This window comes from Trichoplusia ni, chromosome 11 (genome assembly GCF_003590095.1).
Source record: "Trichoplusia ni isolate ovarian cell line Hi5 chromosome 11, tn1, whole genome shotgun sequence".
In the NCBI taxonomy this organism is placed as follows: Eukaryota; Metazoa; Arthropoda; class Insecta; order Lepidoptera; family Noctuidae; genus Trichoplusia; species Trichoplusia ni.
In genome coordinates this window covers 8,135,225-8,160,308 of record NC_039488.1, presented here as the reverse complement: position 1 = coordinate 8,160,308, position 25,084 = coordinate 8,135,225, and the positions used below count along the sequence as shown (strand labels likewise).

The following is a 25,084-nucleotide window of genomic DNA, read 5'->3' as shown; positions in this document are numbered from 1 at the left end:
GCTTAGATCAAACTGATGCGGTTAAGATTACCTTAATTTAACGTAAAGAGTTAAGGTTATCTCGTTAGTAATAATGTAGTGTGGAAGTCTAGACTGACCTGTTGGTCTAGCCTCTAGTGGTTAGCGACCCTACCTGATATACCGGAGGTCGTGAGTTCGATTTCCACCCAGGACAAATGTCTGTGTGATGAACACTGTAACCCTCTCAGTATAAATGTTTGTGTGATGTTTTTTCTGTGTGTGTATTTTATCTATATTATGTATGTATTTAGAAATCTTTCAGTATGTTTATCTGTTGTCTAGAACTCATAATACAAGTTTTGCTTAGTTTGCGGCTAGAAAGTAGTTAAATTTGTATCTTTATTTACGGGATAACGTCTTAGGGGTGAGACCTAGTCCTTTTTTTTTCGTAAGCTGGAGCACACTATTGAACAGATTTAGAGAAGAGATAGAAAAATATTATTTTACCAATAGAAAGCCACGTTTTTGTGAGTCAAATATGTATTATATTAAACCAAAAGATACCGCGAAACGAAGTGATCGTGGGTCAGCTAGTGTATTATAAACTTACCTAAATAAGTTTGCAATGTTTTGTAACTTTTGAACTCGATTTAGTTCAGAAGTTTCGTTTGATTGGTCTTCGTTGGTAAGTCTGTAAACGCCTGTGTTCCAAAATACTTCTTTAAGTTAAAAACTGCCTATTTTTAGACCCCACCATGAAGAATTCCTTTTTAAAAGTGTTTGTTTTAATGACAAATTTTACTGCGATTTTCTGAAAAGGATTGTTCTCAAAAACTACCTACTATAAGGCGTATAGATAGGAAACACCATTTAATAGCTGCTCAAATTCCCTTATAAATGTAAAGTAAAACTCTCTTAATTAAATTCATACGTATTCACCTTGTAAACACCATTTCCTACAGATGGTATTCATCAGACCGTCGCACATTCCGTTCCCGACCACTTGGAACCGTTTCTCCTCACCTCGAGGGCCGCTCCGCATCCAGGACCTTACTGAGGATCTCCACGAGCAAGCCATGGACCTCCTCACGAAGTACTTCACGAGGGACGAGCCGCCTTGCAAGTACATCGGTGAGTGGAAGGTTCTCTTTTAAACCAAGTGTTCCTGAAGATGAAATCACTTAGTTGGAATGTTTTTGAGGTGAGATGTATCCAGTCCTGTATGGATGTGGTGTGCAATAGGGAATAGGGATGGCGACAATTTCTTTTTCAGTGTCCGTCTTGTAGTTTAATGTATAATAGTGGCAATGTAAAAAAATGTATAATAAAGACAAATATAAATTGATGAAATTACACATAGTGACACATAGTGAAACTTACGCGAGACACCACGATTGTGTATAGATTTTACGAAATCTTTCACGTCACAAGCTCAAATCAAGTCTGAAAAAATACGGGCTAAAATTTTTTGATGATCTAACTGAGGGAATATAGATTTTTGCCCAGGTTTTTTTCACCGATCCGGTTGAGTTTTTCTAATTGAATTGTGAGGTAGTTGCCGATAAGTTGGCAGGCAGCATGACATTTTTAGGGTAGCTTTAACCCTGTGACAATCTACAAAAACGGCTGGACCGATTTTAATAAAATTAGAATGGAGTGACTTTTAAAAACGTAGGTATTTCGATTTTTTTAATCTATTTATTTCTCATACTCAGTCGGTTTCCCTATTATCTATCAATTTAAGAACAATATATACTTAATGTTCCCACTCAGGAATCCAGAACTACCCATCAGCGTTGGCAGAGCTACAGAAGTTATGGCGGGAGCCGCTCAAGGAGAACCTGTCTTTAGTCTGCGTCGAGGATAATGATGAGCAGCCTCCGAGAGTCGTGGGGGTGAACGTGTTGACGGTCATCAGCAAGGGGGATAAAGAGGAGCCCTTCCAAGTGAGTCCAGGATATAGCCTAGTGGTATGAACTGGACTGCGAATTCGAAGGTTTTGAATCCCGGGACGTACCTTCTAATCTCGTGTCTTTTGTTGAGTTTTTTGAGCAGGTTTTTTGTTCCGTACCCAGAGGATAAAAAAGGAACTCTGTTACCGAAGGATCCGTTGTCAGTCACCACTCACCAGGGTGTATCTCATGAATCGTGTTAAGTACAGTTGAAATCATCAGAGACTTTTATTTCTATTGCAATTATAACAACTCAAAACAAAGGTTGATGCTAAGCCACGTTTTCACGACCATACATTTTACTTACTTACTTGCCCATAAATGTATTTGGCACCGAAATGTTTTTAACCTATTTCAACAGAACCTCATTGTTATGAGTCCGACTCCCACTTTACTGGCTTTCTTTAACTAGGTATCTCCTCCCACAGACTGATGACAAGATCTGGGCCCAGCTCTTCGGGGCTGTGGACCAGGTCACCAAGGGAGTGGACATCTTCGAACGGTATGCCGTCGACAAGTACCTGACGGCGTATGGGCTGGTGGTGCACCCTGAGTGGCGAGGATGCAGGGTCGGGCTGGAGCTGCTGAGGGCCAGGTCTGATCTTATGTTATGTAGGCTTATGCTGCTGAGCAGTGCAGTGCCGGAATCACATAGCAAATATTAAAATCATCATCATGCCCCTTTTATTTTGGTTATGCGGTGGAATCCCCATGGATACCCACTCCCTCGGGGAGGACCGCCGTGCTACGTCATCCGCGTTTTTGTGTCGGTGTATAGCAATGCCTTGCAATCCTTATTCCCCTGTCCTTAGCCCAATTATTTTATTTGGGGTCGGCGCAAACATGTCTTTTTCTTCCATACCTTTCTATCTGACGTCATCTCACAAGAAACACTCTTTGCAGCCATATCGTCTCTTACACAATCCATCCATCGTTTCTTTGCTCGTCCACTTCCTCTATATCCATCCACATCCATACTCAACACCTTCCTCACCACAAGACTCTCATTCCTCCGCATAACATGTCCATACCATGACATATATCCATACCATACCAGCCGGTTGCCCCGTAGTTTTTCTGTAACCAGTGCCATTTTCAACCTTCTCCTTACATACTCATTTCTTATTCTATCCGCTCTCGTAACAGAACACATTCCTCTAAACTAAACATTCTCATATCTGCTGCTTGCAATTGTTTATAAAAATTACTAAAATATACTAAATAGGTGATAGTTTTTAGTTAAATCACTATCAACAGTAATCTATCAAATACGAAATACACCGAACTTATTACGTCATAAAGTGGTTAAATCTCCTGTTAAAACCTATTTCATTTTATTTTATTTAGATATATCTAAAAACATCTTATTTCAGTCATTCAATGACCACCCCTTCCTAATTAAAACCTTATCATCTAAACGAATAAATAACCTCACGACAATCATACCTACATTCCCGCGTTTTTGCCCGGCACCCTCGGATATTCAAGATGGCTTCCTATTCACCGCTTTCCAATTACGAATGCCGCGAATTCTTCGGTCGGTAATAGAGAATTTATCGGAATATATCTCGGAATGCTGACATCTATATTATTGAGATGATTTGAAGCTGGTCTTGTGGTTGATAGGGATGAATCTATGTTTATATTGTCATCTTGGGTGTGTTAGATTGCGTTTATAATTAAATATTGAGTTTTATAGTTTGAATGACATCTTCGTATAGTTCGTATCGTATGGTTGATGTACAACCTGGTGTCAGAGTTTAGACCATACGGCTTCTGGCGTGGTTCAACATACTTTTGAAAAATCCTCATGCGTGCTAGATTCCTCACGAAGTTTTTCTTCTACGTTTTAAGCAAGTGATAGTTAGTTTGTTATACTGACAAGAATTGGACAGACGTTGGTGTGAACCGCGATTCGAACCTACGATCTTTTGACTTGGCGACACTTAGACACGAAGTTATCAATGCTTGTAAAATTAAATATGTAAGAAATAGAAAAACCTGGAAGAAAGAAGCATAAAAACATGAAGAAAAGGCAGAAGTGACAGCATATAAGGATGTAAATAAGATGGCCCAAGATCTAAAAAGATGGAAAACGACACAATAATAAGCGCCCAGTTTCAGACCCAACGTGGCCATTAATCATGAGCTGTCACGGCACCGGAGTTGAGAGTCGAACTGGTTTTGCCCGAAACTAGTCGGGCTATCCCGATAAAAAGGCATGATCAAACTGTTAACAAAAAAATTATTATGAATCTGTTGGATTTTTTTATATAATTTATGGTATAGTGCTCTCAATTGGCCTTTGCCATTATCCTAGGCTCTTGGTACACCGGGGAAAGCATTTCGCGTTGATTGGAACCCACCTATAGATAAGCAGTATATCAAATACAAAGTTACGAATTAAAAACTTTATTAAAACTTGTATTAAAAATAACAAACATAGACAAAAACCATTTATTAATAAAAACGAATCCGAACTACTCAATACATTTACCTATAAAAATACTTATTAGACATACAACCCTAAACATTACAAATAAAAAAATAAATAAAGAAAAAATAGACTAATTTTAAAAGTTCTTTCTATCAGTTTTATCCAATTTGTGACGGTGTTTACAATCCACTTTAACCGACTTTTTATCGTCAATTACATTACGGGTAATATGGTAAATAGGTTGGGCAACACCGAACTCCAATTCGTCGTAATAAAAATGCTTATTCCTGTTAGCAGGATTTGGGTAATATGCAGCATATAACACATTATCTACCTCATAAATCTTCACGTCGATGGTGTGTTGAAACAAAGTGCCACTGATCAACATTCTTGCGATAACAACGCAAGAATCGTGTCCAAATTTATTCCCCCAGATGTTCAAAAATCGCATATAAAACGGTTTTTTGATCGTATTCAATAAATCGAGCACGCCTGTATCTGTCAAATTGTTTTTCGAAATGTCAAGAGCGCGAACTTTGGAATAAGGCAAGCCGAAACTTAACGCTCTCGCGCCTGTGTCGTTAATGCAGTTACCAGCTACGTTTAGCAATACTAACTGTGGTCCCTCAGCTAAATATTTAGCCAACAACTCAATGCCGTAATCCCCAATGCTGTTATAACCTAAATCTAAATACAACAGTGATGTGTTTCGACGTAAACCTCTCGCGAAATATTCCATGTCATGACTTATAAATTGATTCTTTTGCAAATGTAACTCGATAATTGAAGAGTTTCTTTCCAATAGATACTCGATGTGGTACGCCAGCCATTTTGTTTCGGTCGGATATCGATTAAATAACGGATTGATTCGACTAAAATCGAATACTCTGAGTGTTGTGTTGGCTCCGTGGTCAATCCTCAACGCCGTGATGATCTGAGCTACGCTTGTCAAACTTTGATTAGTCTCTCCGATGTCTAAATATTGGACAGATTTATTGTTTATCAAGAATTTAGCGAAGTATTCTCCGGCTTTCGTTCCGAAACGGTTGCCATTCAATCTTAAGTATTGTAGTTTAATTACTGCAGCGTATTTTGCTAAGTACTCAATCGATATTCTTGTTATCCTGTTGTTCATGATGTTCAAGTTGATGAGACTCGATCGACCTTTGACGAGAAGTTTCTTCAGCAGTTTGAAGAAGCCTTTGTCGGTGATATTGTTGTAGCTCAAGTCAAGACGAGTTATTCTTCTTGGGGACTGTCGTATGTAGGTACAGATGGCCCGAATATCTGTATCCTCAATCCTTCTATGAAATCTATCGTGAATATCTTTGCCTCGCAGCATAAGGTACCCCGTTCCATCGGAATTCCTTTCTGTCAATAAGTTCAATCTTATTTTATTCAATTCCGGTTTTGGTAACTTTTTATTTTTGCGTGTGATCTCTTCTAAAACGTTGACTGTGTTGCAAATGCATTTCAATCTGGGTTTAGGTGATTGTGATCGCATAGTATTAAATCTAGGTGATTGTTCAACCATTGCTTATAAATACATTAAGAAAATGTGAAAATAAATGGTGCTTTGACTGACAAAAACTAGAATCTGACATTTTCTTTGACAGTTGTCTTTAGTTTTCAGTTTTGTAAGTTAACCTCTTTTGTTATTTGATAATGAAATTGAAAAAAGGTTTCCTTAGGTGGGTGACCATCTTCGTCATATCGACATTCCTCCGTGTTTCGGAAGGCACGCTAAAGTGTGGGTTCCGGCTGTTATTCATAGAAAGTCTGACAGCCAGTCTAACTAGAGGGTATCGTGTTGCCCAGCTAACTGAGTTGAGGAGGTCAAATACTCAGACGCTCCTTGTAAAACACTGGTACTTCGCTGCATCCGGTTAGACTGGAAGCCGACCACAATATAGTTGGGAAAAGGCTAGGCCGATGAAATAGAAAAAAGATTTATCATGCAATAGCTATTGACTGCATCTAGCGATTACTTAACTAGCTTTTAGTAAGATGTGTGAGCTTTAGTATCTTTAATTTATGTGTAATAGTATGGCCATAACTCAATGTGACTTCCGTAATGACTGTGACTGAAATTAACAAGCACCTTAAGAGACATATTTTGATAAAGTTTGGATATCCAACGTACAATCAATCTAAAAATGGTTGTCACTTTATAACATAACCAAAATTAAACAATCAGTCTGCCAAGTTTCGAAACATCAATGAAATACGTTATCTTTTTCAGAATCCCACTTTGCAAGGCACTAGACATCAAGGTGACAGCCACGGTGTTCACTGCCGGAGCTTCCCAAGCCGTTGCCAAAAAAGCAGGCTTCGAAGACCTTTTTGAAATAACTTATGAAGAACTCGCAAAAAAAGGATTTGTTTTTCCAGGTGTCGAGCAAGATACGAAGTCTTCCAAATTAATGGCGTTGGCTATTGAGTAATTAAGGTGTTGCCAGGTTAAAATTGATTGACCCATTTAGAATTTTAGGGGAATATCGATGACGCTTGATTAAATATGATCTCATTTAATAAATTATATTTTGTGAATAGTTATTGAACTTAGTTTAATATTTTTTTCGCCAAAGAATTGTACCTGATTTATGTTGGTAACGCTGTATTTAAATATTTAATAAAAAACATTTTTTAATATTATCTTAAATAATCATATAAATATATGTATGGAATAATGTATAAATAGACAACTATTTAAAGCTTTAACGTGTAACAGCAATCTTATTACTATCTAGTCGAAAATATATAAATTTTACCTCGCTATATTGTTACTTATTTTAAACCTATTCATAATCACCACTCGAATCAGCATAACTGAACTGGTACAGTTCAGACTCTCGTCTTATCTAGCCCAATGTGTCCTAATTCTGGGTAAAGGCTTTTTCCTTTGCCCTGGTGAAACGCTAATAACTTTAATCTGCGCCGAGACCATGTCGTGGGGATATGTCAGATCACACCGTCGAAAAATACCCCGTACAACTTTAAAAGGTACTTTTAACGCATTCTTCATATTTTGATTTAAAAAAAGTATAATTCGCGAAAGCACAACTTTCGCTAGTCAAGCTCATAACGACATCTGTTGATTTATATTGTCATCAATGGATAAGCGACATCTATGTTCAAATTTAATAAACTGTTGTTACTTAGAATAACGATAGATAGCGCTATAACTGAATTTACTTAATACACACTAAAAATTTATATTATTATGATAATGATTTATATTATGATAATTTCGTGTTAAATTATTTTTTGCTATTTAATATTTTTACTTATGATTAATAAGCAAGAATTAGATGAATGAGAATCTTTAAGTGAGGGACCGGTAGATGATTTGGGACTTTTTACTTATGTACTGGCAAGCGCGTAAAAAAAATGGCGACGCGTCCAAATGCCAATAACTGTCAAACGGTTGTTGACTTTTCTGGGTGTATCTCTTTCGTCCGCACATTATTTTAAAAATAATAGCAAACATTATGAACTCTATTTGAGAAAAAATGTTTTGCGCTTAAATGCGACTTATAATGGACAATAAAAATAATTTAAGTGAAAAAATCATTGATAGGCTAAAATAGTTAAGTCTTTTCCTGTGAAATAAATAGAATAGTCGCAAAAATTGTTTTCGTCTACACATCCTGTTTTGAAAACTATGCGTGCATTTTCTAATCGAGTGGTTTTATGAGCCGTTTCCCGTGCTGTGTTTGTGAGTGCAGTTTAAAAAATAAAAATAAAAAAAACAATTGTTAAAAAAATAAATTAAAAAAAACTTTTTTGTGTGTGTAGTGTATTAAATGTATAATTACGTGTGAAAATATGGATTATTCGGAAAATTTCTACACCCTCCAAGAAAGGTATGGATAACATATAATTATTTAACACACAAACCTATTTTCGTATGAACTTGTATTTTTTTACGTCTTAAAAGGCTTCTTATTACTACATGTTTCATACACGAATTGTCACCAATCAGAAGACTTATAATCAGCTATCCAAGCTAAACACGATTGTAATATTAATTTTATGTATGTTGCAATAATTACAAAAGGTTCCAATTGTAAGTCTATAATCTGAAAAAATCATTTGCTAATTAAATATGGAAACCTTAAATAATTTCACCTTATATATTTGAAGATTTTTATTTATATAATTTGTGTTTGACATTCATAGTAAAATAGAAAGCTTACTGCATTATTGCTTTACTTTTGTAATAGATACTTCTTCATTTTGACCTCATTTGTGGAGGAGAAATTTAAAATGGTGACCTTTAGGCCAAGCCTGAAGAGTTGGTTATTATTATTTTTTGAGTATTTTTTGATATTATTCTAAGACTGCCAACAACAACTGGATTTAAAAATTAGAATGTCAAACATATAAACAAAAAAATATAGTTATTTGCTTGGCTTTTGCTATAATATATTTAAGTAAGATAACAGGTTTAGTACTATAAAAAAGGCGGCTAAGACTATTATCTTTATTTAGAGAAGATTACTTTTGTAAGTATATAAAATAATAGCAAATTGATTAGGTACATACATATTAGTCAAACATTTTTGCCAAAAAAATCTGTTTATTCATTCAAATAAGATAAATACTTAGTTTTTTGTTAATATTCTTTCTAGGAACAGGTTTTTACATAATCTGTAATAAATAACTTTTTCTTTCTGACCCCACTAAGGTCTAGATTTCTAGACTAGACTTTCTCCACTTGAATAATTAGTTAGAATATTCAGATGTGTTATAAACTAATTTATTTATTTAAACAAATGCTTACATGAAATTTTATTACCAACTGAAATCATTTTGTTTGTTTCATATAAATATTTTTACATTTTAAAGAAACTTACCAAAATGTTACAAATTATTACCTGAAGATGGTGTTTTGAAAAGTCATCCTAATAATATCTTACCAATTTTGCTACAATCGCGTCCCCATAGAGAAGAGAACTAAATTGTATTATTATATATGCAATTAAATATAAATGGCCACAAACCATATTAAAAAGCATTGTTTGGTTAAGAAGTTAATCAATAGCTTATATTGGAGGGCTTAAAGGTCACACACCTAAAGCGAGACTTGCATTTTTAGATCAGATTGAGCACCATTTTGTTTTACTCAAAAGAGGTATTGGCCCAGTCTTCTTGACAAAGTCAAAACTATCATTACTTAATAATGATTCCATTTTGAATTGTGGCTAATTTAGCTCTGGTCCTTATAAATAAACTAGTTGATGCTCATGGCGTTGCTTGCTTAGATAGCTGCAAAAACATTACAATAAAAGTTACCTATGTGTTTTCCAAGGTGTCATTTACCTTCATACCAAATATCATCTAAATCGGTCCAGCCATTTCGCTTTGAAGTGGTAACAAACATACCTACAAACACACTCACATATTTTCGCTTTTATTATATTAGTGTGATTGCCACCCACTGTTTATAAATGTTGCATTTTTACCTCATTCGGATCTGGTATTCAACAAATAACAAATCTAAACAATTGGGCTAGTTCCAAATATATAATAGTCCCAGGGTAGAGAAACATAGAAGGATTTAGAAGAGGCCTTTGCCCAGCAGTGGTACACAGTTTTGAAGATATCTTAAGCACTAATAAATTGCCAGTTAACATAACTTGTACTAATATAACTGACTTTCCTTTTTTTGCTGTAAAGCTGACCCAAAGGTTAAGGACCTTATTCATATGCGCAAGGTTGCGAGTTCAAAGTCAGCCTGTATTTAAATTTACAATAAATATTAATTTAGTTACTACCTAAAATGGTAAAGAGAATCATAAGAATATATTTTCTCAGCAGTGGAAAATCGTATTTAAGCAAATATCTGAGAACCGTTTTTTTTATTTTCAATCACGTTATTTAATAGGTAGGTATAATGCTTTCATTACTAAAAATACATAATTGAGCCACACACCATGACTGCCAATATTGACGACTTCTCCTTTCGCGGGTCTGCTGGCAGAGATTTCTTAAGAAATAAGCAGTACCCTTGTACATCATTTATATTTATGTTATATTACTTTTAAGACCTCTTGTGTGTGTACATAAATTATTAAATAAATAAAAAAATAATTTGCAAAGTAATCGTAACATTAGAATTCGTACTTGACGTTTTATTTGCTAATCTTAAATGTGTAAGTATATAGTCAAAATATAATAAACAATGATTGTATCTAGAATATCTTACATTCTAGCAATAAAACAATCCTTGTCTAGTTACCCGCAAAACCTAGTTTTACTAGTACAACATTGCTAATAAATTTAACCTCAAAAAATTGGTTCAGTGGAGCACAAACACCGGTACAACGTGCGATTTTTAAGACAATCTCGTTAAAATTACCGCGTTAATTAATTAAGAATGTAAAACAGTGCCTACGGTACTTGAAAATTAGTAGGTTTAACATTTTTGTGTAGTCTACCCGCCATGTTTGAAACTACGACTTTTGTAGGTGTGGGAAAGAGACAGCGCTCTAATCGTGTAGTGCGATGTTCTGCTCTACAGCGAATGTTATAGTTTCAGTATTAATGGAGTTATGTAGGTTCACCATCGTCCTAGCCTTTTCCCAACTGCTGGGTTCGGCTTCCAGTCTAACCGGATTCAGCTAAGTGCCAATGTTTTACAAGGAGCGACTGAGTATCTGACCTCCTCAACCCAGTTACCTGGGCAACACGAACGATACCCCTTGGTTAGACTGGGTGTCAGAATTTCAAGCTTCTGACTACCTGTAACGGCTGTCAAAGATGTATGAATAACAGCCGGGACCCACAATTTAAGGTGCCTCCCGATTCCGAAACACGAATGGAGTTATGTAGGTTGTTAACCTTAATTGTTGTTGGTTTAGTTTTGTGAATATTTGATGAAGGACGAAATTCACACTGGTGTTGTATGTATAGTAGCATAAAATTGGAGCAAAATGTGTTATCGAGACCAAATTTTAACATTTTCAACTGGTGTGGGACGCGACATGCGTCGACACCCTCGCGCCATCCCATGTTCTAAGTTCAGCGGTCTCGCCGGGCGCTGCTGCTGGAGCCGCGGAAGCCCTAAAACGGCGGAAATATAATAACCTTGTTGGTAATTATATTTTTGAGCCGTTTGGGGTCGAAACGTTCGGGACATGGGGACCAGGTGCACGAGTTCTTTATAAAGAACTCGCAAAGCGTTTGGTCGACTCTACACGTGATCAGAAGGCTGGTCTATATTTTGCCCAAAGAATTAGCATTGCCATACAACGTGGCAATGCAGCCAGCCTTCTGGGCACGTTTCCCGACTTTGGCAGGGATGAGGATATCTTTTTTGACGCTTTGTAAATAATGCATATTTTTCTTTTTATATTATATAGCTTTCAAAATGTAAATATTAGTTTAGTTTAGTTTAGTTCCTAGATACTACTAATTTTAGATGATTAAGAAGGTTAAACATAAAATGAGATTATTTCTTGTATTTTAATAAACAACGCAACTGTCGTTTGATTCGTTGAATTTGCTCGTCTTAGGTAGTTTTTTAACCACCCCCGCATTATACAATTCAATCCTTGTATCGCGCGGGGTTTCACAAACATTCAAGTCACATGCACAAAGACACCCAGACTCAGGAGAAGCATTCGTGGATCACACAAATGCTTGTCCTACGCGGGGATCGAAGCCGTCACTATCGTTTAAAAAAATACGTTGTTTTAGTAATAGTAATATATTAATTCAGTTAGACTTATATAACATACTTACTTACCTAGATAATTAATACACATATTATTTGTTTGCTAACATTGTTTTTCTTACAGGCAACATTATACTATCATCTGTTAATGTATTTCAAGTCAAAACATTGTTTCAACAATGGATGTAACGTTACAGGCTAATGTTTTGTTATTCAATTTAATATTGATTGTTAAATAAAACAATTTAGAGGCGAAACCAGAAGTCAGTGTAGTATTATTGATATACTAGTTGTTGCTCGCGGCTTCGGCGGCCTTATTATAACATTACCCTCCTGTAATACAGTCGAATAAAATTGCCGATATGTTAATGCAAGGTGTCAACTACCTTTGTACCAAATTGTATCGAAATCGGTCCAGTAATTTCAGCGTGAGAGAAACAAACATACACACACATACTTTCGCATTTATAATATTCGTGTGATATTTCACACAGCGGCATCTAGACTCAAACTAACCTTCTAAGACTTTAAATAGAAGGTAGTCAATAAGACCCATAGTACTTACAAAACAGAGGAAAATATAGTACAAGACAAGCGTTTGTGTGATCCACGAATACTTGTCCTGAGTCTGGGTGTCTTTGTGCATGTGACTTGAATGTTTGTGAAACACCCCGCAACACAAGATCTAAATTCCTTTGTAGATGCATTTTTTTAAAGAAACTTATCACTACTGGCATCGTGTGTACCGACCATTATTAAGAGCTTCCTACTCAACACAAACACACATACACATAAACTAGGATATTGTGTTGCCCGGCGAACCAGAAAGCTATCGGCATTCGTTGGAAAAGCAATTATCTTTAAACAAAAAACGTATTGTTTTTGTTACTTAATTGAAAACTTTTCCTTGTTAATAGATGAAAAGATTGGAAACTATTATACGGATCAGATTATAACACAGTGTTCTATCTGATCTATTCGAATAATCATAATGCAAATGGAAATGAATGGCAAGATAATACACAGATAGAGTTGGAAGTCTATGAGATCTTTGCCCGTCAATGTGACAGATTTATTTCAAAAAAACCTCAAGTCATAGTACGATTTGGATTCGCGCACGAAGGGTGCTGTTCCAATATTGATGGAATACATTAAATATTTATCTAATAACGGTTTACTTATGCGTATTTATCGGGAGAGCATGACTAGTTTCGGACTCACCGTTCCACTTGCTCGCTCTCCGCCGCGTCGGGACTAGTCGGACAATCCCCGATAAATACGTGTGAGTAAACCGTTACTAAATAAATAATTATGAATGCGCCTCGAACAATAAAAATGTTTTTTTTTTTTTGTAAGCGTATAAATATTTATTTTCTTGTGTTTTGTATTTTTTGTTATAGCGGCGACAGAAATACACCAAGCATAATAACATTTACATCAACGTCATTTTGCATAACATAGTATTTCGGAGAAAAAATATCTTTATCAGAAAATATATCGCTCAGATTTAAACAAATTTATCTGCAATGTACAATTATCGTGCAAAATAGCTTCTCATACACTTGGTCTATATTAATATAATCATTGCGAAGGACTTGCGTGTGTGTTGAATGTTAATAACAACACTCGCGTTACGAGTATGATGTTAAGAACAATAATTGACTACATCGTGCTATCATAGTATTGTCTAAAACATTGTTGTTACTTCGTTATAATACTAGTATTATAAACGTGAAATTTTGTCACGCAAAAACCACTGAACGGATTTAGACGAAACTTGGATAGCTTTTTTAAACTACTCTCGCACTAATAAATTTAATCCTTGTGTCGGGGTTTTCAAAAACGTTCAAGACACATACACAAAGACACCCAGACTCAGGACAAGCATTCGTGGATCACACAAATGCTTGTCCTACACGGGGATCGAAAACGCAACACAACGCGCTCGGAGGGTTTAGCGTGGTGACCTGAACCACTCGGTTATTTGAGCAGAAAATTTCCCAAGGCAGTGGACAAATCGGCTAGTATAATGGTCCTCAAAAGTACCAAACAATTGAACAGTAGTACCAACTCGGTCCCATGACAGACCCACGCGACTTTCTTTAATCTATCCGATGATACATCGCAATTAACCCCAATTGGTTGTGCACCAGATAAACCCTTTGTTCTTTTGACTACAGGATGTTTGTAAATGGTGTATTTGTGTAATTCCTCGTGGGATTTAGGTATCTTATGATTATTCCTTTTGTTACTGGACTGTACTAAATCTAGGATTTTTATTTTTGAGTGTGTTTGTATTTCTCAGACCAGACTGATCTGATTTATGAGGGGACGTCGATTTTTTTCAGAATTATGTTAGTCAATCGAAGAAGAATAGTATGTATTTGAATAGCAATGGGATCAAAACATCTTATAGGCTGAACAAAAGAGGTAATTCTCTGGGGTTTCGGTCCCAAAGTGTAAAAACGGAGACCCTATTACGGAGGCACTGTTGCCTGTCCGTCTGTCAACAGGCTGTACTAACTGTGATAGCTAGACATTTCAAACTTTCGGAGATGATCCAACAACAACAACAAATACTGAAAATGAAGATCAAGCATAAACAACATTTATTTATTTATTTAATTATCACACTAATCTACCATTACAGGTTACTTAACCTAATGCGGTAGCTAGGACTAAACAAAGATCTAAGTATTTATGTGAACTAGGGTTTCAAAGATTGAATTATTATGTACATAGTTGCAGGTCTAAATTCCAGCAACTGTTTTAATATGTAATTTTCTGATAATTCTGATATGCATATGCAATAAGTTAGCCCGATACACATGCCCATCATTGCTCCTCCTGGAATTGCTTGTTGCTTCATCCACTTTTCTCCTAGATATGAAATCCTTACTATTTAATATTCCCATGTTTCAAATTTCTGTCAGTCAGCGATTTCTTGGAGTTCTCTGAATAAATTGATTTTCAAGACTTTCAAATTTTTTGATTGATTTGTATCTTCTATAACCAACATCGACTAATACATTTGTGGGTAACCACAAATCTATTTGTTATTTGCCAAACTTTTATTTTTTTGCCCTTTCTTCCGGACCCTTAGTCCCTTAGCATTTGAATTCCAATTTCTAATTCAAACTGCTTCTTTTTATTATCTTCTTAGTATCTTGCTACTTATGTGGTGTGCTATCAACAACATTCTATTCTATAGTGGTTTCTTAGGTTTACGCGAATGTTAGACATTGAAATGAAACTACTTTTACGGATTTTATCGCGGTTTAATTTTCCGCCGCTCAACGAAGTCTGCAGTCGCCGAACATGCTGAAGGTTACAGCCATTATATTAGATTTGACCAACCACGGATCCTCGCTAAAGAATCCAAATTGCTACCTAGGATGTTTCGCGAGGCTATTGAGATTAAAAAACACCCTAATTTCAATAGAGAAGATGGCTGGAAGATGTCACCTACTTGGGATCCAATAATAAATAAACTCAAGGCCAAACCCAAGAGCAGCGCTGCAAGACATCAAGACACAGTGAGCTCATACTGCGTAGGTCGGACCACAAATAATTAATTAAAATATGAAGGTAAAACGAGCAACATCTTCTGTCAAGACGAACACCATCTCAGTCTGCCCGTGACCATGATACCTGCAAAGGTTTCGAAACGTCGGGAGCTAAAATCTAAAATTAAACCGCGATAAAATCCGTAAAAGTAGTTTCATTTCAACATTCTATTCTCTGATTTTCAGCAAACAAAGCGTTTATCCCCATCCTGTATATTACCAGATATATAAAACTATATTACGTAAGTTAACAGACCCAGTTCGTATCGAATGCCGGACTAACGCGCTCAGTTAAACTGCACATGTGTCGTTAAGTTTAAATTAAGACTGACTGTTTTATCATGTGATAGTTCTGTTAGTTAGCCGTTTGAGGTTATGCATTGTTGTGAATAAAGTGGGATATATCTGGGAAAGTACTTATGATTGGCTAATGAATAATTATTTGCCAGATATCGTCGTCTTCATCATCATTATCGACCCCTATCCCCAATTAACGCGATGAATTATTAATCCCCGTATTCTTTAATGTTTATATAAAATTATGCAACGCGAAAGTTTAAATATAATTATAATAATACCATCCAATATACGTCCCACTGTTGGGCACAAGCCTCTTCCTGGTTTATAGTGACTGCTATGCCGGAGGTCGTGAGTTAATTCCCACCCAGAACAAAAGTTTGTGTGATGAGCATGATCATTTTTTCTGTGTCTGGGTGGAATATATAAGTATGTTTATCAGTTGTCTAGTATTCATTGCTTTGTGTGTAAGTTCTGGACTTTTTTATTTGAGTATCTGATGGATTAAAATGACTTTTTCCATCGTCATTCCCTTAATCACCAGACTTGTGTACCAAGCATCCGTTTCAACAATACAATTTTGTCATTACCTCAGAACAATAGAAACTGTATCCCTTTCAGGACGTAATTATCGAAAGACAACATGTCTGCTAATTATAAATGTATCGTCGTATCAGTAAGGCGATCACGTTTTGTCAGTCTGTCCGTTCCATTGTCAGCTTCGCAGGAACAGTCGTGATTCTTATGACGATGAGTTTTGTAATTAATTATGTTAGCAGGTGTTATATTTCTTTTTTATTAAGTGGTAAGTCTGGCAGTTGGTTTGTTAAGTCGGAGATTGGAAGTTTGAATCCAAATGTACTCAATTTCGATATCAAATAATGATAAATATGTATGACTAGCTGTCGCCAGCGACTTCGTCCGCATGGTTGGAAGATCTTGAAGCCCTCAAAGATAAATACTTTTCCCCGTTTCTGTATCTTCGCTCCTATTAGTCGAAGCGTGATGTTACATAGCCTGTAGCCTTCCTTGATAAATGATCTATTCAACACATAAAGAATTTTTCAATTAAAACCAGGAGTTCCTGAGATTAGCGCGTTCAAACAAACAAACAAACTCTTCAGCTTTATATATTAGTATATAGATAAGCAACTTCACTACACGGACAGTGGAGTGGATAAGGTCACCATGCCGAACCCCCTGTGCGATACCCGAGTTCGATCCCCGCCTAGGACAAGCATTTCTGTGATCCACGAATGTTAGTCTGTCTGTCTGTGAGTCTGTGTCTTTCATGTTCGTGAAACTCCTCGCGACACAAGAATGAAATTCATTGGTACGGGAGTCGCTTTAAATACAAAATAACAGTTTGTACGTTATTTTTGGCCGTAGTAATTTCAATATCGCACTTGCCTATTTTTTCTTCCTATCCATGGTTGATGTACAACCTGGCATCGAAGTTTGAACTGCCCGTTTCCCTCTGACGTGTTTCTCAGTGACAGTAACACAGACATCCTTACTAATCCTTACTAATATTATAAATGTGAAAGTAACTCTGTCTGTCTGTCTGTTACGCTTTCACGTCTAAACCACTGAATTGATTTTAATGAAATTTTGTACAGAGATTTAGTTGACCTTGAGAAAGGACATAGGATAGTTTTTATCCCGGGCTTTTGAAGAGTTCTCTTGGAAACGCGATATAACCGACATCGACGCGGGCGAAGCCGCGGGCGAAAAGCTAGTTCAGTATAACGTATCGTTTAAAATGTACCACCATGAGTAAACTAGTTATGCACACACAGCGCACGTAGGCCCGTAGGCCGGTGCTTTCGACTTTCCTGCCCCGTTTCGTATTGAATTTGCGCTCAGAATTGTGATTATTTTACTATACTCACATACATGACAAACGTACATATTATGATGTGTTTCACTTTCTTTATATTGTTTAGTTGAAAAAAATCATTTGAGGAAAGTGTTTCTTAACCTTGATTTAAATGAGGAGCTCGTCGGCTTACAAGACCTGCACTTGTTGATAGATCACAGTTTGGTCGGTCATTAGATGGGTGACCATTAATGTCATGACGATGCCGTGTTTCAGAAAGCACGTAAATAGAAGATTTTTTCTGAAATAATAATAGCCAGTTTCTTCAATTAAAGTCCAGTGAAAATCGGTCCAGCCGTTTCAGAGATAAGCCAGAACTTATACATATATAGGTGACAGAAATTTTAAATTGTGTTCTTTCGGTATATATACCGTATATATAAATATTCACATGCATGTAGCAAAAATCGGTTTTATCAGATCACCATTACAAACAGACACTCCAGTTTTATATACACATGTGTTAGAAGATCTGATGTTATATAATTTCCGTTTATAATATTGAAGAGTGCGTTTGTGTATACCACGTGAATATAATAATATTCCGTTTTATTCCCACGGCGGTCTGACGTATTATACGATGATAATAGTATTATGTCATGATTTCAGCGGCGTCATAAAGATTTTGTTTAATGTTTCAATATAATTGTTCACGTGAAACCCGAGGTGGATGTGAGGAAACCGATTGCTGAAAATGATTTGGTGTAAGTAATGACGCACGTTGCTGGTGTTAAGGAAATCTTTAGTTTTGATTTTATGAGAAATGCTATTTCTGCAGGAAGAAATTTTATATTAAATACTAGCTGTTACCCGCGACTTCGTCCCCGTGGGTAGAAGATATAAGTTATGATTTATACCTGCCCTGTTTTTTTTCACATTTTCCATTTTATCTTCGCTCCTATTAGTTGCAGCGTGATGGTTTGTAGCCTAAAACCTTCCTCGATGAATAGTCTATTCAACACAAAAATATTTTTTGTATTTGGACCAGTAGGTCCTGAGATTAGCGCGTTCAAACAAACAAACAAACTCTTCAGCTTTATATATTAGTATAGATTAGAAAAAATGCACAAAGGCACCCAAGACTAGCATTCGTGGATCATACGAATGCTAGTCATAGGCGGGGATCGAACTCGCGACGAGTCGCGTACATTTTGTCGCGTGGTGACCTCAACCACTCATCTCTCCGGGAAATCTATTGCGTCATTCTCGTGATTTTACGCAATTTATATGTATACAGATAGTACAATATCTATAATAATATCTCTTCAACAAAATAGAACATACAACCGACTTCAAATAAAAAATGCTAAGCCAAACTTGATGGAACCAATGTGTCAGCTTTTTCACGTTAAATAAAAAGCATCCATGAAATCTGTTCATCCAGCCCGAAGTTTTGAGAAATTGAGAAACTCCTCATTTTTGGTAGACGGTTCAAAAAATTGTGATAATTCTTTTACAGAATTTAGTAGAAATTTCTCTCCAATCCGAAAATACTAAATTGAGGCTTGTAGGTCCTTACGAAATACCTTTTTATTTATAAATGAGGAAGTTTTTCTTCAGCAATTCTCAGGTTGTGACGATTTTGCGTGAGATAGGCCGTAGTAGTTGTAAACAAAAGGGTTTAGTTTATAAAATAATCTCATGGTTAATATAATACCATTGATACTGTCAGATGTAGTGCGCAATCAATAGTTTTTATCACAGACCTCTGACGATTCCGAATTTCGATTTTTGGATACCACGTTTGCCGTTCCCGACAAAACTAAATACAGTTCGCCTTGAGGGTCTCCCACAAAACTTTTTGAGACGAATCGTTTAAGAATGGTTAACTTACGCGTATTTATCGAGATTGCGGGGATAGTTTTGATCGGAGTCGTTAATCATGGGCTGACGCGGCTCGTCGATTTAGGCAACGGTTGGTTCATAGACAATTATGTACATATAGAAATTTAAAACTAGGAAAAATTCCGATTGTGTTAAAAAAATCTCCTTGCCGGGATAACTGGGTTGAGGAGGTCAGATAGACAGTCGCTTCATAGTAATTTGGAGCATTCCAATTGAATGGATGTCGATCCTAACATCGTGGAGAGAGTCTTGGCAGATAACTTTGAAGAAACCACATAGGTACTTGCGTTTTTATTGTTCTGGCGAAGAAACCCCCCTGGACACCTAACTTCCAAAGGAGAGAAAATGGGTAGTGTCAGATTCTGACTGAATTAACTGAACCCTCGGGTGACGTCTCCCGCGTTTAGTCGGTGTGTGGCAATGCATAGCTATTCATCATACACCGACCGCGCATTGGTATTTGCTCGCATTATATTGGAACTACCCTCGTGCCTCCACTCCGTAAAAACAGCAAGGTCATCGCGACATAAAACCAAGTTTTAAAAGGAATTGCAGCCGATGTCGCAATTCTGTACTTACTTGTAGGCATCTAAACTTTCCTTTAGGGTTCCATATCAAAAGGGTAAAATGGATACTATGGAGCCGTATAACTCAGATTCTATCGCTATCTACCCATCTGTTACCAAGCTGCATAACAGGTATACTGATGGTTGGACTTCTAAAATTATCAGAGGTGATGTTTAAGATGTTTAAAATAATATTGTTGTGTAATAAAGATAATATGATCAATAAGCTTCATCTCTCCTAAACTTACTAATTTGCTGAGCTTGATATGTTATGATCTAATTACAAGTTTTACCACCTAATAATACATGTGGAAAGCAATAAAAGTATTGAATATTGAATATTTATGTTGCAGTTATACCAAAATATACCTACTTTAATTTATTTTTTCTATTTATCAAAATAATCTTTTTAAAGTGGCTCTTAACGACAAACAGACATTTTTGCCATTTTATTTCATATTAGTACGGATCCCTCAGTGCCTTAATTCGACTTCCACTTGCCAGATATTTTCACCTTGAAACCCACAACCACTGGTGCTATATTAAAACAGCTACGATAATAATTCCCGCCCAACGACTAGGGTGGAACAAGGTTAGGGGTTTGGCCCATAAAGGTCACACAATGACTCATTGTAATACCTTGTTATGGGTGACAACGGACATTGCGAACTATGGAGGTTGTGTTATGGAAAAATGAAAAATAATGATACACGAAATGTGCGGATTATTTTCGCGAAACAGGGTGCTGTCCAATGTAATTTAATTTTCAAAAATTACTGCTTTGTAGCCTAGTTTGAATATGACTTTTGATTTTGATTAATTTTGGGTTGTATGTGGATTGACTGTTAGATTTCGCTGAATGCAATGAAATAAAAGAATGTCACCGAAACATAAGATAGATTTTTCAATGATCGGATGGGTTAGCGTGGAACCCGCATCTAAATTAATCAGAAATAGTGAAACGGTAAAGTGCGAGACGGACTTGCGAAATTGAAGGTTCTGAAAAAATAAGGCGTTAGGAAAATAGATCGTTTTAACAAATTTATGACCAAAACTACCCTTGTTTAATCTCGGACTTTTATTTTTAGTATTTACTGTTATTTTAGCGAAAAATTGTACTTCTCTAGCTATGACGATTCATAATAGACAGCCTTTTGAAGGACACACATTGTGCCTCAGTAATAAGATTGCTTTCTTACCTTTTATGAACACTTAAAAAGGGGGGGTTAAGAAAAAGGTATGTAGAAAATACTACATTTATAAAATTTTACGCCTTCTAAAACCTATTCCCAAACCATTTTACTTAACTCCAAATAACATTATCCCGATAATCTTCCACATATCTCTTAGTACCAAAACATTAGGGTTGCTTATTAAAATTACGCAGTGCGTCAATCCGTTACGATACGTATTTAGGTCAAGGCGGGCGTTCGCGAAACTTGTGGCGATAAATTAAGGTTCACGGCAAAACTGAACGTGCTGTGATGCCCGTGAAATTATTCCAGTTTTCTGAAGGTGCACTTGTTTTGCCATTTTTTTATAAGTTTCGATAGGACTGTAAGTAGTATTAATTTTGTTTTATGTCGTACTGGCAAGGCCCTTGTTCACTTCGTTAAGTTTTTTTATTCCCTAGATTCTAGTTCTATTTAATGGTTCCGTACCCAAAGGGTGAAAAAGGAACCCTATTTTTGAGGTTCCGTCGTCTGTCGCTGGTCGCTTATCTCCTATAACATCTCAAACTAACAAATTACCTTTTTATAATGACAAGAAGAATAATTATAAACGATAAGGAGGACGGGAATTTGACTTAAAGCTATTAAAGATAAAATATCCGGTCATTTTAATATTATAATCTTTATCATGAATCCAGGTTAGCCTAAATGGGATGTAGATAGAATAACTAGACGGATACATCATCTAATATTGTTTACAACAACCGCAGGCTGTGGTTGAAATGTGGTTACAGAAATAACTAGATCGCAAATACGTCAATATCGTGTAGATTTACACGATTTTAATATTATAGCTATAAATAATAGTGGCTGTAAAATATCTAAAGTCATATGGGAAAGGAATTGACTGTCTTCACTTTAAAATCTATTAGATTTTGGGTCGTTTTTTGTGGTTATATGTATTACAGTGAATAAACACCGTTCAAGTACAGGTTTGACTTGCAACACGGACGGTTCCGTATAAATAATCTAAAAAAAAAAAAAATTGGTCGGCCTATCACATTCATGACCTCACCAACTAGCTTAACCTTAGTTTTAATTGTTGGTTTACATATATGTATATCATCTATGATAATACAAATTCTGTGAAAATATCAACTATTTCTGGGTACAGGACCCTTCAAAATGGCTGTTCAGAAACAACCTAGCCTCCGAGACTCAAACCAAATTTAAAACGAAATACACACAAAACCGCGGAGCACAGCTTGTTATAAATAACAACGTATGACTTATCAACATTGTTAAAGTCTCTTCTTGTCGATTTCTAACCGAATCATAATACCAAGAAAAGCCAAAATAGTAGTCCCTTCTCCCATATTGCACTGATTATATTTATGAACTAGCTTTCCGCCCGCGGTTCCGCCCGTGTCGATGTTGGTTATATCGCGTTTCCAAGAGAACTCTTCCAAAGTCCGGGATAAAAACTATCCTATGTTCTTTCTGAAGGTCAACTCTATCTCTGTACCAAATTTCATTAAAATCAGTTCAGTAGTTTAGACGTGGAGCGTAACAGACAGACAGACAGAGTTAGTTTCGCATTTATAATATTAGTAGGGATTGTGTATGCAGTCATTTAATTAAACAACAAACTAATATCAATCTTATTACCTTAACTTAAAGTGTTATTTAAGTTAATATTCTTTGTATGGTTGATTTGTATACTCAAAATTATAGGGAATTTGAATTTAGGTCAACCGTTTAGTTATAATTCTTATTATAGTAAACGTATTGAAGATAAACGGCTACCATATGAGTTTCATTTTGACAAAGATTTATAGCTGTTTACTCATGTGAATTATTTATCTCGTTAATATTATGCATGTGAAAGTATGTGTGTGTATTTGTGTCTTTGTACGTTTAAACAACTGGACTGATTTTGATGAAATTTTATTTATAGGTACCTTGCACTTTAGATTAACACATAGGATTAGGTTTCCTTAATGAAAGTTAATGATTTTGCAGTATTAGCCGCGAGCAACAGCTAGTGTAATACAGGCTAGGCTGTAGACATGTCATGTTTAGCGAAGCATCTTTCCATATAGAGAGGGTTTGAGCATTGATCACCACGAATGGTCGCTGCTCGCTAAAGATTCAACTATTGGGATAACCAGACCCCGAATCTCTTAATTTCAATGATTAAGAAAAAAAATTGAACCAACATTTTTAATTCAGTTGTATTAGAAATTACAAACACAACAACCCCAAATTATACAGTCGGTTAAAAAGTCCCACTTGACTAACACCAGAATAAAATATGAGATTCCTATCGTAGTTCCACGAAGGCTTTCACCGTTTCCTAGAAGACCATGAATAAGGAACGCTCATAGTTCCAAGGATCCCCTTAGTAATGGGGCTTAAATGGCTGTCAACAAGGGTGCATTGGGTGGAAGGGGGAGTGACGTCACGCCGCGGTGCTAGGGCGGGCGGCGTCGTCGCGGCGCCTGGGGGGACTCCAATGGTTATTATCACGATGTTTGTTCCCTTTGCTTTTTATTGATTTTGGCTTATTTTTTATTGTTAAACTCTTGTTGAAGTGTTTTGTGATATTTGTGGTGTTGTTTTTTCTTGAAATCTTTTTGATTATGAGAAAAATTTCGCGATTAGATGTCTTGTGGTCATTTTCACGAAAAATGAAATTTAAAATTTAAATAACTTTGTCAGTCCAATACACAACTTTTAATCGGCTCAAGAGATTTTTATAAAACATGTCCAAGAACACTAGCACATAGTTCACCTTCAATAAAAAAACAGACTAAATCGAAATCGCTCAATCCGTTCAAGAGCTATGGTTAAATTTATAACACCACACTTTTTATGACTACAGACACTTCGGAAGGGTACTTTAGTAGAACCAAACAAATATAAAAATGAATTGATATTCCTGCGTCGAAAACGGCTGAACCGATTTGGGTAATTTTAGTCTTGTAAATATTTGCGAAAGCCCAGGGAAGGTTAAAATGGAAAAACTACAGCAAGGACAAAAAAAGAACAAAACCTAAAAATAAGTACGAGATCGGTTACTACGCAGGTGAAACCGCGGTAAACAGCTAGTAACAAGTAAATACGAGGTCTACTAATATGTGTATATTAATCTAATGAACAGCTTGAACGCGCATCATTCTTACGGTATAAGGTAACTGTTCCCGTGGGATAAGCTGTGTTCACTGACCATAATATGACTACACGATATGACCAATGACCATATGATATGACAGCTTGCCAGCGGCCGTAACGAACTAGTTTACACTACCTGGGAGGCCTACTACCATGCATTAATGTGAAATGAGAGCCAAGTTAAGTATTAAATGCGGACAACATCACATACATTGTTCTGAACCCAAAGGAAGTTGCTAAAGTACTTGCGTTATGGAATTCAGATACGACGAAGGTACAACAAACACCCAGACCCGAGACAATGTAGAAATATGAATATTTACATTGACCCGACCGGGGCTCGAACCCGGGACCTCAGAGCTAGCGACACCTTGAAACCGGTGCGTACGCCACTCGACTACGGAGGTCGTTGTATTTTAATATTACCTTAGTTGTTGACTTCAACGACAATATAATTATAATTTTATTAAAGGCGATTCTTTATACTCCTTCGCATACATTATTTTTGAAAATCAATGAAACAGACGGCTTGAATATGTTATTAAGTGAAAATA

The 25,084-nt window shown here is 36.2% G+C and overlaps 3 protein-coding genes across 3 annotated transcripts in view; 2 read left to right on the top strand and 1 right to left on the bottom strand.

Moving 5' to 3' along the window:
* Positions 1 to 749: 749 nt before the first annotated feature.
* Positions 750 to 6,807, top strand: LOC113499020. Its single transcript, XM_026879327.1, has 4 exons — positions 750 to 1,092; positions 1,735 to 1,907; positions 2,342 to 2,508; positions 6,593 to 6,807. The coding sequence occupies exons 1-4, from the start codon at positions 924 to 926 to the stop codon at positions 6,792 to 6,794; spliced, it is 711 nt and encodes a 236-aa protein (XP_026735128.1). The 5' UTR covers positions 750 to 923; the 3' UTR covers positions 6,795 to 6,807.
* LOC113499019 (leucine-rich repeat-containing protein 34-like) lies at positions 4,357 to 5,964 on the bottom strand. Its single transcript, XM_026879326.1, has one exon. It carries the CDS (start codon positions 5,882 to 5,884, stop codon positions 4,487 to 4,489), a length of 1,398 nt encoding a protein of 465 aa, XP_026735127.1. The 5' UTR covers positions 5,885 to 5,964; the 3' UTR covers positions 4,357 to 4,486.
* An 854-nt stretch (positions 6,808 to 7,661) lies between the features above and the next one.
* LOC113498986 (GTPase-activating protein CdGAPr) overlaps positions 7,662 to 25,084 on the top strand; it is a 157,996-nt gene continuing 140,573 nt past the window's right edge. The window contains exon 1 of the mRNA XM_026879280.1: positions 7,662 to 8,216. The gene's annotated coding sequence lies outside the window, so the exon portion shown is untranslated. The remainder of the gene's footprint in view (positions 8,217 to 25,084) is intronic.

What these genes read in the sequence shown, in the direction of transcription:
- LOC113499019 (XM_026879326.1), bottom strand. Translation starts at nt 5,884, where the DNA reads ATGGTTGAACAATCACCTAGATTTAATACTATGCGATCACAATCACCT.
- LOC113499020 (XM_026879327.1), top strand. Translation starts at nt 924, where the DNA reads ATGGTATTCATCAGACCGTCGCACATTCCGTTCCCGACCACTTGGAAC. An exon ending in ATAAAGAGGAGCCCTTCCAA is followed by an intron (nt 1,908 to 2,341) that starts GTGAGTCCAGGA and finishes CTCCTCCCACAG; the next exon opens with ACTGATGACAAGATCTGGGC. An exon ending in CTGGAGCTGCTGAGGGCCAG is followed by an intron (nt 2,509 to 6,592) that starts GTCTGATCTTAT and finishes TATCTTTTTCAG; the next exon opens with AATCCCACTTTGCAAGGCAC.